Raw genomic sequence first — 13,562 nt, 5'->3', positions numbered from 1 at the left:
CTGATACCTGCCCTAATACCTCTAAAGAACCAGAAGCCTTCTGAAAAGTAGTCCCCGGCCCTAGGGGTGATCTGCGAGGAGGTATTAATGGAGTTCTGCCCGCCAGGGCAACATTTGTTGGTGAGCTTGGCTTTGTGGGGTCAGGTTGTGGGGCTTTTTGGGGTCAGGTTGGCATAGCTGGGCTTGCTGTTGCCGGGACGGGAGATCCCTTTCCCCTCTCCTGTTCCTTGTGCCTGTTTTGGGTACCTGCAGGACTGTGCAGTTGGCCGGGTTACTTTGGAGACATTTGCCTCCTCGCACCCTGCCTCCTGCCGGGGCTGGTTCGTCTCCGAAGGCTGCGCTGGCAAACTCGTCTTCAGGGGGTTCTCTGAACAGTTGAGCACAAGATCACGTTCCCAACTTGTAACCCCCCAAAAGAAGGGACTAGAGATGAAGCAGGGATTCCCGAAGTGTTCTTCTGCGTTTTACGTTCACGACGAGCGGATCTAACGAGTCGCTTCGCGTGTTGTCGAGCCCCTCGGTTTAACCCCGAGGTGGCGTGCGTGGCTGAGGAGGCGGCTGCAAATATCAAAGTCTGTTCGAGGTGGTTACTGCTCAGTTCGGTTTTGATACCGAAGGATGGCAAGCAGAGCCACTTTTTGCATTCACAGCGAGGAAATGGCACCAACTCCACGCGTTGATCTGGGCTTCGAGTTCTGTGCTAGGGTGTTTTCATTCCGGTTCAGTTGGGTGTATTTTGTCTGACAGGTTTTTTTGTTGATACCGTGTGTTTTCGGGGGGAAAACAACAGTCACAACGGTTTGGGAAGATTTTTTAGTGTTGCTGAATTAGGGTTAGCACTGAGTTAGACTGCCAATGCTGCAGTTTTAACTGGAAGTTTTAAATTCACGCTTTGAAAGGGGGGGAAAAGTAACGTCTGCGTTTCAGGAAAAGTATTGGTGATGCAGTTAGGCATTTCGGAAATGCAGTATTGTCTTGTGTTTGGTGCTCAGGAGACTTTACACTCCTGTGTACCATTTTGCTGATACCTGGAGACATTGTGGGTGAACCTCTGAGCTTCTGCCTGCTTCCGTATCTGTAGCCTTAGAGACATTTACACTCCCAGAGCTGCAGCGAAGCAGGTGTTAGGACATGTCTTTGAACAGGACTGCACAAGAATTGTAAGACATTTAGTTCTTCTGTTGTTTTTTTTTTCCAGATTCCAGAGACTTGTTGAAGGAATTTCCACAGCCTAAAAACTTGCTCAACAGCGTGATTGGACGAGCCCTGGGCATTTCTCATGCAAGGGACAAACTGGTATACATCCACACTAATGGGCCAAGAAAAAAGGTAATTCTCTTGTACCAGGCATTGGTGGTAGGTGGGTATGGTGTGAATGAGCCAGGAGCGCTGCTAAACCTGGAAGTAACTTTTTAAATAGAGAAAGTTGTAGCACATAAAGTCCACATAAAAGTTGTATTATAATCTTTCAAGCAAGATTTTCTCGCTTCTTCCCGTTTCTCTATTTTCATGTGCTTTAACGGGTATGTAAATGTAGGTCCTGTCCACCTCCTTCTGTTTATGGAAGGGTGAATTTTTGTTCTTTTTGTCCTGTAACTGGTTTTCCTTAGCAGGAGGCCATGTAGTTTGCTGCCGAATGTGTTGGGCTTTGTAACCTACTGCCTTAGAAAATGGTAATTAAGTGCTATATGTTAGACCTTAGGGCTACATTTTGTTTCTGTATTCTAATAGAAAAATGCCTAAGAAAGCCTAAAATTGCAATAAGAACAGATGAATTTGTTTGGAATGGAGGGAGGCTTCTAGTACTACTTAAGGGCAAAATTAAATACAGAGGTGGTTGTTGTTAAATGGACCAGAGGAATTCCAGGCAAACATTTTGCCGATCAGTTGCAGCTTGGATGTAAGACTCTCGCGTCCCAGTCTGTGCTATGAATTGAGCAGACGTTCTTAACTCGTGGGTGCTCTGTGTTCAAGGGTTTGCCTCCTCCTGTTGTACAACCTCTGTGGCCCCAGGCCTCTCGCTCTGCCTCGAGCAGAAAGCCCTTTCCAGCTGAAGTTTAACTGTAACGTACGTTCCAGGAAAAGATTCAGTTCTGATGGATTAACATTTTCCAATAACATTCTGTCTTAAAACTTCCCAGACACTTTTCATTACCTCATCCTTTCTGAGCATACGCATGTTTTAGGCAATACATTACTAGTGGTTACTTTGGAATTCCTTCGTTATTTGTGTTTCTGCGTTACTTGCCTTTCCTCAAGCAGCAGTGCAGTTTCCTAGCTGTTGTTTAGGAATGCCATACCTAGTGCCTCATCATTTTTAGTCTGCGTAATCAGTTCAAATTCTTGCTAGCACTTACACAGATTGATGTCGTCTGTAACTTCAGATTTCTTAGAAACGAACATACGACAAAACAATAGAAGAGCTCTTGTAGAAAACAAGGTGGGGAAAAAAACAAAACAAAAAACACAACAGGAAGAAGTGTGGGGACAGGAGGACAGGAGAGACAAACTGGGGAAGTCTTGGCTGGAAGTGGACAAGACTTCTTTGTGAGCACCAACTAACCCGGCCTTCACGAGACAACTTTTTTCTCCGCAGCTCTGTGTCTTTTCATGCAGAGTCCTTAGGCAAAATACGCAGCAATTTTCTGCAGTAAGATGAGATTCAGATGGCAGGCAGGCAGGCAGCCAGATGGAGGCTGTTGAAAAGTCAGGAGCCTTTTTTCTAGCCTTATAGGTGGGGTTTTCCCAGCGGACCTAAATGCCACCTTTCATCTTTGCTGCAGAAACAGGAGAGAATTCCTTAGGCATTTCCCTCCTTTGAGCCTTGCAGAAACTCAGCTACGGCATCTGCGGGGCCGGGAGTAGAGCGAGCTCTTCATTTGGAGCAGTTTTTACCAAAGGGCAGGGTTCAGCTCTCAGTGTTCTTTGCAGGTTTTTTCAGCTGCTTTGAACCAACTGTGCTGGTAGAAGAGGAGCTCTGGTGGTACTGTTAGTTCCGTAACAGCTTGTGCCGGGCAGCACAAACTGCAGGCTGCTTCTCTTCTGCCCGAGGAGCGCGGTACCTGCCTGCGTAACCGCGGTGCAGGATGCTGCTAATTGAAACTAGGATAAGGAAGCAGAAAGATTTGCTCGCCGATGGAACTGGAAATGTGTTGGAGAGTGCATGTTGCTTCTCTGGTGTGGTGTGCTGCAGTGCACACAGGAAGAGTTACTCTGAAACTGAATTGTTCTCGTAACAAGCTCTTGGCATTTGATTCCTTGGGGCTGACACACCGCAGCCTGCGAAGCTCCGGCCTGCGGTACGTGGCGCTGTGCTGGAAAGCAGCCTGCTTTCTGCGCCTGCCTCGGCCACGCGGCTTCTGTGTGGCTGTGGGCACCTTGTGTCTGTTTTCAGGCTTTTGTTTCTGTGTTACTGGGATGGAGCATCCCGTAGAGCGACTGAACAAGCAGTTCGTTTGGGATTTTCATTTGTAGTTACCTTCTTTATCTGGAGTTCAGACATGTTTGAAGTAACGGTGCTTCCGGTGGAGGGGAGAGATTGATTGCTCTGTGCTGTCTCACTTTACTGCTTATCTTTGCTTTTCAGAAAGTCACTCTGCATATAAAGTGGCCTAAGAACGTGGAAGTGGAAGGCTATGGGACCAAGAAGATTGATGCTGAGAGGCAGGCAGCAGCAGCTGCATGCCAGCTCTTCAAGGTGAGCTTTTGCCCCTTAGCTTGATGAACCAAGCCTTTGAGCGTGCAGGTGAAATGAGCATTTTGGTGAAATGATTTTTGACTTTTTATATCTCTCTCTGCATGTTTACTTTCTTAGTTGGCCCGTCTGTTAATCGGGAGTAGAGAACGAAGTCTTGAGCTGTCCAAATCAATTTGAGTTTAAAAGCCCAATTGCTTCTGCAGCCAGGCTTGAATTCACTGCGTTCTTTGAGTTCTGGTCTTTGTTCTTTATGTCCTAGACCTTAATCATCATCTATCTTCGTCTGAACACCTGTGGCAAGAAGTAGACCTTTCCTCCAGTATGTTTGCTGTTACTATTCGCTAACTCACACTTGCAAGTCTACCTGTGTGTATTTGCAAGCATGGTAGCTTCAGAGACTTTCATTTTCTTGTCACTTAAGCCATAGTGTGGCAGTTGTGTGTTCTGGTTTAAAGTTGTGCTAATCTGCCTCTTATTTCTGGCTGGAAATAGTCAATGTGTGTGCGCAGCCAACATCAAGCAAGTACTGTAAGGTTATAAAGGGCGCTGTCTCAGATGTGGTGTGGCGTAGCAGCTGTCTGAGGATAAGGTGCAGTTTGTCCCCAGCTCTCCCGCTAGCTCTGCCTGTAACCTCGGGCAAGTGAGTTTGCTTTTGGAGTTTCCCTTTCATCCGTGGAGTAGGAACAACGCTTCCTGCGAAGGAGCCTAGAAAAGATGCCAGGTGCTCTGGCAATAGGAGCTTTTTGATTTGCTTATAGGGCAAGAAAGCTATGTTAAGAAATAACCATTTAGTTTTTAAGTTAAACCTTCAGAAGTTAAGGATTACAGCGTTAAAACTAGCAGTTTCTTGAGCTGCCTTCTGATGAGGTTAGTTTTTTTAATCTTGTGATCGGCAAAACTTGTTCCACTGACTGCCTTACCTGAAGCACGGTGCTCGTTCAGTTCACAGTCACTGGAAGTATATTTTTGTTTCCTCCTCGCTATTCAACATTCAATGAAAGCATTGTTTCTGGCTTTCTTGGAAAGCCTGGAAGTTTTCAAGGGGGGAAAAAAGTCCCACCTACGCTTGCAATAATATTATTCACTACGTTTTGCGAAATGGTTCAACTGTGCTTTCAGTTCAGAACTGGAAAACAACAAAAGACAGCCCTGGGACCGTAGATTAAGCATGCAAAGTGTTAACCCACGTGCTTTGCCAGCTAGACCTCTAACCAAGAGAAACCCCTCGTGATGGGAGGCCTTGTGCAGTCCTAGCTACAGAAATAGCTACAGATGCTGCTCTAAGTGACGAGTCGTCAATTCAAGAAAAGCGGTGGTGTTAATTGGAGCGGAGATGAGAGTAGTGACTTTGGGTACAGCAGCTAGCAAAGTGAATTCTTGCTGTCCTAGGCACTCCTACAGCGCAAAATAACACCGCCGAGAGGCCTGAAGATGTAACTTTTAATGTATTGCAGTGGTCTGGTAAGATACGGTGCGTGGTGCAATCTAGGTATACCTGGAACTTCGTGTAAGGCTCAGTCCTACACGTAGGCGGTGGGCCAGCAGTAACTGGGAACTCCTGTTTCAGAAACCGATAGATTTGGGAGATCTTGATAGTGCTTATGCAGACTGAAAAGAAAAGGAAGCAAAAAGAGAAGAAGTGAACCATTCACTGAATTCTCACCTTGTGTTATCCCAGGTTATGTTTGTTTAGGTTTAGCCTTACCAAAAAGATGCGTTTCGTGCTCTGAGGTGCGTTTCAGAACTTCTGAAATACAAGGTTTGAACTGTATTTGGTAAAACACCCATAGATCTAGCCCAGCCTTTGCAAGAAGCTACAGGATACCAAGCAACTGTGCTCTGGGGAGGGCGGTTAGTGAACAGATTTCCTCGAAGTAGCAATAGCTGGAGGAAAGCTTTACGTTTCTGCAAGTCCCCTTTCTTTCTCTCCTCTTTCTGTGTGATACAAAGAAATCACTCCTGCGTTTTTCTCCTTCCCCAGATGTTTTGTTTCCTGCCGTTGCCCATCTCTGTCTCTTTACTGCAGCTAACAGTGCGTTTTTCTCCTGCAGGGCTGGGGTTTGCTGGGGCCCAGAAATGAGCTGTTTGATGCTGCGAAGTACCGGCTCCTCGCAGACCAGCTTGGCTGCCCCGATGAGAGGTGGTGTTCGGAGGGCAAGTGGCGCTCCAAGTCCGGACCTTCTCTCGCCGACTTGTCGACCTGCTGGCGACGGATGGAGCCGGACGATTCCATCCAGCCCATGGAGCAGGGCCGCATGCCTAAAGCAATGCGGAGAGAAGAGCTGGAGGAAGGGGAGCTAGAGGAGGGGGAACTGGAGGAAGGAGAGCTGGAAGAAGAAGCGATCGATGTTTCCGATTATTTACCTATGGCACATCAGGATGCTCGAACCTCAGGCAGAGATGCAAGGTAGGTCTGCTTTGATAGCTGCTGATGCAGGGCAATAAAAAAGGGTTTTCTTCATAGCTGAGGCAGCCCTGTGGTTCCTCCGAGTTGAGCTGCAGCTTTCCACGTTGCTGGTGTGACCTTAAGGAGGCTATAATGAGGTGGGGATCGGTCTCTTCTCCCAAGCGTTAAGTGATAAGACAGAGGAAATGGCCTTAAGTTGCAGGAGGTTTAGGATGGATAGTAGGAAGAGGGTTGTGAAGCACTGGAACAGGCTGCCTGGAGAAGTGGTTGAGTCACCGGCCCTGGAGGTCTTCAGAAAATGTGTGGGCGTAGAGCTTAGTGTCATGGTGTAATGGTGGACTTGGCAGAGCAAGGTTAAAGGCTGGGACAAGCTGATCTTGGCGGTCTTCTCCAACCTAAATGATTTGTGATCCTATGACCTGTAGGTGAGCCGAACAGTGACTGTTGTGCCAGTTCTTACCTGAGAGAGAGTGGGGCAGCCTGACCTTGTACCTGGCTGTAATCACAGGGGAGTGCCGAGGTGTCATCTCTGGAGTCCTCTCCTTTGGGTAGAGTGCTGCCTACTCGTTCGCTCCCGTTCTTATTCTTCTGGGCCTGAAGAAATTTCTGTTTCCAGAAAACTGTGCATATGCAATTAGGAATCCCTTTCTTGATACCCCTAGCCCCACGGTTTTGGGGGCAGTATTAAGTCTGCTCCTTTTCATCCCAGTAGTTCTCCATAGTTGCTTTCTTGACTTCATGTTTTATGAGCACAAATTTCAGATTTTCATAGTCAACGGGAGAAAAAAAATCCGTAAGGACCTGGTGGTGGTGGTGGTTGTTTGTAGGGATGCTCTTTGGATTCAGAAATTCAACATTATTTTTTGTTGTTGCTTTTTTTGTAGTTTTCTAAATAATTTAAAACCTGTTGATGGTATCTGGTTTGTAGTACTAGTGTAAAGGCTTCCTTGCTTTTAAGTTCTGCACTGGGTGATTTTTCTGGGACTGACAGACTTTAGCAGCGAGATACAACTTTTCAGATGCGAAGGCACAGATAACCTTGATCTTAGTTGCAGACCTGAAGCGAGGTGGGTCTGAGCACCGAGTGGATGTTTGCGTATCCAACTGTTCTCCTCTTCCATCTAGCCGAGGAGGGAGTTCCATCGAAATGACAGACGACAACACTGCCATCCGTGCTCTGACGCAGTTCCCGCTTCCCAAAAATCTCCTGGCCCAAGTGATTCAGATCGCCACCTCTTCCTCCACGGTCAAGGTAAGGAGCTATCTGACCGGCCCCTGCCGGGGACCGACCTGCAGGGGATGAGGCTCAGAGACTCGGGCTGCAGTCTCTGTGGATGCTTCTTTGGGCAGCTGAGAACTGGGGAGAGACGGGAGGTTAACGAGGCCCAGAAAAATCAGCCTGAAAAGCAAGAAAAGTTTTAGTGGTAGGAGCTAAGGAAATAGAAGCACCGGGAATATTGTTACTTGAGGTCGGGGCGGTAGAGGAGCGGTTAGCGTGAACGAAGGAGTGTATTTTCTAAGGTGATAAGCTTGCATTTCCCCTAATGTCCGCAACAAACACAAGCTGGCGTTACTCGGAGAAATGTGCGATTCCTGTGCTGACGGAATCTTTCCGCACCTTGGCTCCTGGCAGTATGTGGTGATTCTGCTCCTCGGTGTGTGTCACCCAGCTCCTTTCCAGACCTCGTGTGCTTTAGCAAGCCCTAGCTGGGCTCACCCCGTGTGCCGCCGGGGGTGTTCTGCACGCAGCTGGCTGCTCTCACTCCTGCTTCAACTCGTGAGCTCAGGGGTGGAATCTAGTGCAGTAAACCTGTTCTGGTGTTTGAAAATAATACTGATTTCAGCTCTGCTTAGAAATACTGGGGTATATTTGAAAAATCTCTGCCCGTGTAGGCTGTTAGCACCACCCCAGGCTGATGTTGGTTATGTGCCTTTCAGGAATACATGCAGTTCCGTACAGTAGGTACCAAGACCAAGATCTGCAAGCTCACGCTCCGCTGGCCCTGTCCGATGACTTTTGCTGCCAAGGGCCGTCGCAAGGTGGAGGCAGAAAACAAAGCAGCGGCGTTGGCCTGTCAGAAGCTTAAGGTAAGCACGTGTGGTTCCCACATCCCATCTCTAATCTGTCATACATAGGTGACCCTTGCCACTCACTCACCATATTTGAAACTAATGTGGTGACGCCTAAAACTTTCTGATCTCTGACTTCATGCTCAATAAACACATTTTCAAACCTTAGGATTCAGTCCAAATTGCTGTTGTACCCCGCAGGTATCCCCCTGTGATGACCCCTTGAAGGCTGTTGGGCTTGTTTTGATCCCTCAGCAGAGTGACGTGTGGGGATTACTCCTGAAGTGTTGGCTTTTTCGCTTGGACCCCTCAGTGCTGCCTACTAAGACAGGCTATCTTCCTGTTCTTGTAGGTGAGCGGTCCAGCCACATTGCTGTGTTAGGTTTTGCTGCAGATGCTGGAATTAGCAGAGGAGAAGTCCGAGAAGATCGTGTAGGGCCTAGTACTGAGTTGTCACAACGAACCAGAACCACAGCAAGAGAGTTAACAGCCCCATGGCGAGAGGGTTTTGTCACCTACAATTGTGGCTGCTGTTTTTTTGGTGGATCTGTTTGAAATCTTTTTGTGAGCACTGTGTTGGGGACAGGTAGCGGTTTCACCAGAGCTGCGATAGGGGCGTGTTTTTGCCATGCCAAAAGCAAGCAGTGATAGGTTTGAGCTACGAGGCAGGGAGTTCACCCGTCAGAACTTGGAGGACCTACACGTGCCAGCAAATTGCATGCGAGTCTTGTGTCTGACGGTCTGGTTTGCCTCTCCTCTTTGCAGAGCCTGGGCTTAGTGGACAAGAACAACAACCCTCTCAGCCACGCCATGTACAACATGACCTCGCTCCGGGAACTTGGTGAGAACCAGAGGAAACCCTGCCACATCAAAGTTCCTGAAGCCACCCTGCGCAAGATTGAGAACTACCTGAATCATGTAAGGCTTCCTTAGGTGCCTCAGGACCACCTTTGGCTGATCACGTGTAATGTCAGAGCTTGGACTGCGTGCACGTGGGTTGGGAGCTTCATGCCAAAATGTCGGGGGAATTTATGACTTGATGTTTTGCCACAAAACTGATCAGTCTTTGACCCGAGGGGAAGGAGACCCTTCCTGGGCAGTGGGCCTTCTCTGGATGTATTTGTGATGTTTCTCTGTGTTATTTGGCCTTTGGGGGTGTTGGGGAGTGCAGTTTTTGCTTACAGCCTCCTTTTGTAGGCTTATGACCTCTGCCTTATGCAGCTCTTGCTAACATAAAACCCTGGTTATACCTTGTTGCTTTACAAGGACCGGGTGCTGGTAAATTTTCATTTTTCCCTTGGGGGAGTGTCTCTTAGAGCACTTCTAAGTTAGTGGTGGGAGCAGATCCCCAGCACCTGGCCGTGAGGTCCCAGGAGATCTCCCTCCCTGCTGTGGGGTGCACACCCACGGAAGCTGAAGCGGTGCCAAGACAGGTTTCCTTGGGAGCCTTCAGTGCCAGCGCAGGAGGTAGTGCTAGCGTAAGGTGAGGACGGGCACGGTGCAGGTATAAATGTCTGTAGCTCATTGAATTAATTAAAAACAATGCCTGTGTTTGGAAGCTGGCAAGTCACTGCGCAGCACTGTTGCAGCACCCTTGGTGGTGAACATTGCAGATCTCGGGGGATGTTTGTAATATCTTACAGATGCTGTAAAGGAAACCAAGTGGTAGGGAGTATCCTAGGAAGCCAAAACCAGGCCTAAGGCAGCAGACATTTCTGGATGACCTGTTAGAGTGGCCAAGTTAAGGGCTAGCTTGGTCTGCCTCCCATGTGTGTGTCACACCGCGTGCGGAAGGCTTGCCTTTGCGACCCTGAGCAAGGCTGAACCCAAAGCTACTGATCTGTCACTGAACTTCTAATCCTGTGAACAGCCAGGCCAGTGCTTCGATTTTTGTTCTAGCCAGTTCCTGACCTGCTGTTGCTCCTTTTGGTTATTCCCATGGGATCATGAAGATTGGCTATTTGTGGCTTAGCTGATCACTTATGTTTTGGGCAGGTGACGTGTCCGGGCTTCCTGAGGGAAAGAAGGGTGGTGGTGCAACTTGAGCGTTTCAAAAAGCTGACTTCAGGGGCTTTTGCAGCACCTGCAGACAGTGCAGCCACTGACTTGGGGAGCGTAAGATGCTGTCCTGGGCCTGTCAGTTCAGGCCTTGGCGCTAGTGTGTCTGTTAGACCGGGCTGCAAACTTCAGGGGACGCAGGGAGGAACATGCAGGGAGCTGCTCTAAGTTGCATTCTGAGTTGAGGTTATTTCAAGCGAGAATTACTTCTACCTAAAATCTGAAGGGTACCTAAAAAAAAAGGAGGTGGGCTACCTAAAATCTGGAGAGAGTTTGATAAAGCTTTGTGGCCACTGCAAAGCCAGTCTGGCTGAGTCCATTCCAGGCACTTGTTTCTTTTTGGGTTTCTGAGGACTGGTGCTGAACTTCTTGTCCCTCACACCTTTCTCCGTCTCCCCCAGTACCCAGTGGACATCAGGGAATCCAGGCCCCGGATTGCTGATGACATGATGAACCTGAGCAAGGAATCCGGCGCGATAAGCGACGCGATCACGGGGAAGACGTACATCCCTATGCTGGAAGCAGAGGAAGTGCGCCTTAGCCAGAACCTCCTGGCCCTCTGGAAAAGGAGAGGATCCTCGTGGCAGGAGAGCCACCCGCTGCCGGTGGATCCTCACAAGGACACCATCCTCTCGGCCATCGAGCAGAACCCCGTGGTCGTAATAGCAGGAGACACGGGCTGCGGGAAGACCACGCGGATCCCTCAGCTCCTGCTGGAACACTACATCCTGGAGGGACGCGGCGCCCGCTGCAACGTCGTCATCACCCAGCCCAGGAGGATCAGCGCCATCTCGGTCGCCCAGCGCGTGGCGCAGGAGCTGGGGCCCAACATGAGGAAGAACGTGGGCTACCAGGTGCGACTGGAGAGCAAGCCCCCCGCCCGGGGAGGAGCCCTGCTCTTCTGCACCGTGGGCATCCTGCTGCGCAAGCTGCAGGGCAACCCCAGCCTGGAGGGCGTCAGCCACGTCGTGGTCGATGAGGTCCACGAGCGAGACGTCAACACGGATTTCCTGCTCATCCTGCTCAAGGGCATCCAGAAGCTCAACCCCGACCTGCGCCTGGTCTTGATGAGCGCCACGGGAGACAATCAGCGTTTCTCGCATTACTTTGGGGACTGCCCCGTGGTCAAGGTGCCGGGCTTCATGTACCCGGTGAAGGAGTACTATCTCGAAGAGATCCTGGCCAAGCTCGGTAGGCACCGGCACCGGCACTATGAGATAAAGGTGGGTGTGCGGCACGGCGTTGAAGCTGTTCCCCTTGGGTCAGGGACTGGCTTCTGGCGTATCTGCAGGGCCTGGAACCGGTCCCTCTTCCTGTGGCTCTCGGGCATTGTTGGCTCGGCTTTAATTCCAGGTCAATCCTCCTGAGCTAAGATCAGCTTAGCAGAATCCCTTGTATTTTAATTAATTTATGGGTGAAGGGGACTTCAAATTTAAGTTACTTTTGTCCCTCTGTAATGGGAAGTCTGTTTATGCCTGAGTAAGCCAACAGCTCAGCGTACCTGTGTGTACACAAACGTGCAAGTCTAGTCCGAGGTTAGGGTGGCGGTGACGTGGAGCAGTGTTACCCGAGTGCTCGTTATCTCGCACGACTGAATTCCTTGATATCCTCTTTTTACAATTAGCCTTACTGCTCCGAACTGTTCTGGTAAGTGCCCTCCGGATGTGTGCTGTTCGCTGGGGGTAACCGTCACAGAGTGGGTCACAGAGTCACAGAACGGTTGGGGTTGGCAGGGACCTCCACAGTTCCTCTGATCCAGCCTCCCAGCTCAGAGCAGGGTCAGCCAGAGCAGGCTTACGAGGAAGTTTTGGGTATCTTCCGCAACAGAGACTTCGCAGCCTCTCTGGGCAGCCTCTTCAGTGTCCGATCGCCCTCACAGTGAAGGTTTTTCCTAGGCTTAAACAGAATTTTCTGCATCTTATTTGTGCCCGTTGACCTTTCCTTGTTCAGCCTCATGAGGTTTCCGTCAGCCTGTGGAAGTTCCTCCCGGTGGCTGAGCGACCACCTGGTTGTCCCAAGGGCTTCTCCCAGCTTTGTATCATCAGCAAACTTGCTGAGGGTGGCCCCTTGCATTCAGGGCCATCTTCCTGTTCCTCTCATGGCTGGCTGTTTTTTTTTCCCCTGCTCTTTTTAAGCTGACCTGACTTACGTTCCACATTACTGAGACAGACAGCTGCTGCTCCGCACCTGGTGGATTTGAAGGCCTGGTTTTGCCCCCCAGAATTTCACTTTAACTCTTGCTACTCGTTAGGTGCTGTTGAGTAGAGGTACAGAAACGTCAGCTAGCTTCCAAGTCTGGAGAGCAGGAAAGGGACTGCACATTCTCACTCCTCAGCCGAGGAAACTGGCAGCAGTGGTGACCAGGGCAGGTGCCAGATGGAGCCAAACCCAGGCTCCTGAGGTTCCTGGCTCCTCGTCCTGGGGAGGCCATCCAAGAACAGGCATCTGCTCGCTCCAGAAGACGCTTTGGAAGTCTGTGCACCTTTCTGCTGTCTGCTGCATCGCTGCTTATTTATCTGCGTGTGTCCTCCTGCAATCACAGGATATCCTGAGCTGGGAGAGAGAACCCGTGGTGGTTGTCAGTCCTACTCCTGCCTGCGCACAGGGCAACCTGAGAGTTAAACGTGCCTGAGAGCATCGCCGCGAGCTGCTGGAACACCCAAGGGCTTGGGGCTGTGACCGCTTCCCCCAGGAGCCTGCTCCAGTGCCTGCCCACCCACCCCTGTTCATATCCAGTTTGAACTTCCCCTGACACAGCTCTAGGCCATCCCCTTGCATCCTGCCACCAGCGAGGAGAGAGCAGCTCCTCCTCTGCTGCCCCTCTCGAGGAAGCTGTAGGCAGCAGCGAGGCGTCGTGGTTTAACCCCGCCGGCAGCCGAAAGCAGGACACGAGGTCACCCCTCGCTCTCCTCCTCTCGAAGCTGAGCAAACCAGATATCTTCAGCTGCTCCCCATAAGCCATGCCCTCTAGCCCTTTCACTTCTTTCTTGTCCTTCTTTGGACCCATCCTAGTATTTTTGGGCTCCAGAATATAACAGATTAAAAAACTGTGCTCAGTACCTGAGGTGTGGCCGCAGCAGTGCTGGGCGCTTTGTCCAGGAGGACGCTGTGAGAGACGGTCTCAAAGTCTGCCGAAATCCCCAGACCCCGCAGGCACCACCTTCCCTTCACCCCCCGGGCAGGTAACCTCGTCGTAAAGGGATACCAAGCTGGTAAGGCACGGCTCGTCCTCATAAACCCGCGTTGGTCTTGACTGCCTGTAATTGCCAGGGTCATCTTTCTTACCTTTCCTGAAAATGAGAACAACGTGGGCACGCTCCCAGTCAGCTG

The 13,562-nt window shown here is 50.1% G+C and overlaps 1 protein-coding gene across 3 annotated transcripts in view; it reads left to right on the top strand.

Moving 5' to 3' along the window:
- DHX30 (DExH-box helicase 30) overlaps positions 1–13,562 on the top strand; it is a 35,207-nt gene that overhangs the window by 11,921 nt on the left and 9,724 nt on the right. For all 3 annotated transcript variants that reach the window (XM_040549280.1, XM_040549278.1, XM_040549279.1), the window contains 7 exons: positions 1,199–1,329; positions 3,587–3,697; positions 5,749–6,104; positions 7,230–7,356; positions 8,043–8,192; positions 8,940–9,092; positions 10,634–11,455. In XM_040549280.1, coding sequence (XP_040405214.1) covers positions 1,199–1,329; positions 3,587–3,697; positions 5,749–6,104; positions 7,230–7,356; positions 8,043–8,192; positions 8,940–9,092; positions 10,634–11,455 — 1,850 coding nt within the window. The remainder of the gene's footprint in view (positions 1–1,198; positions 1,330–3,586; positions 3,698–5,748; positions 6,105–7,229; positions 7,357–8,042; positions 8,193–8,939; positions 9,093–10,633; positions 11,456–13,562) is intronic.

The sequence above is a fragment of the Cygnus olor genome, chromosome 2 (assembly GCF_009769625.2).
Source record: "Cygnus olor isolate bCygOlo1 chromosome 2, bCygOlo1.pri.v2, whole genome shotgun sequence".
Lineage (NCBI taxonomy): Eukaryota > Metazoa > Chordata > Aves > Anseriformes > Anatidae > Cygnus > Cygnus olor.
This window is presented reverse-complemented; position numbering and strand designations above follow the sequence as displayed.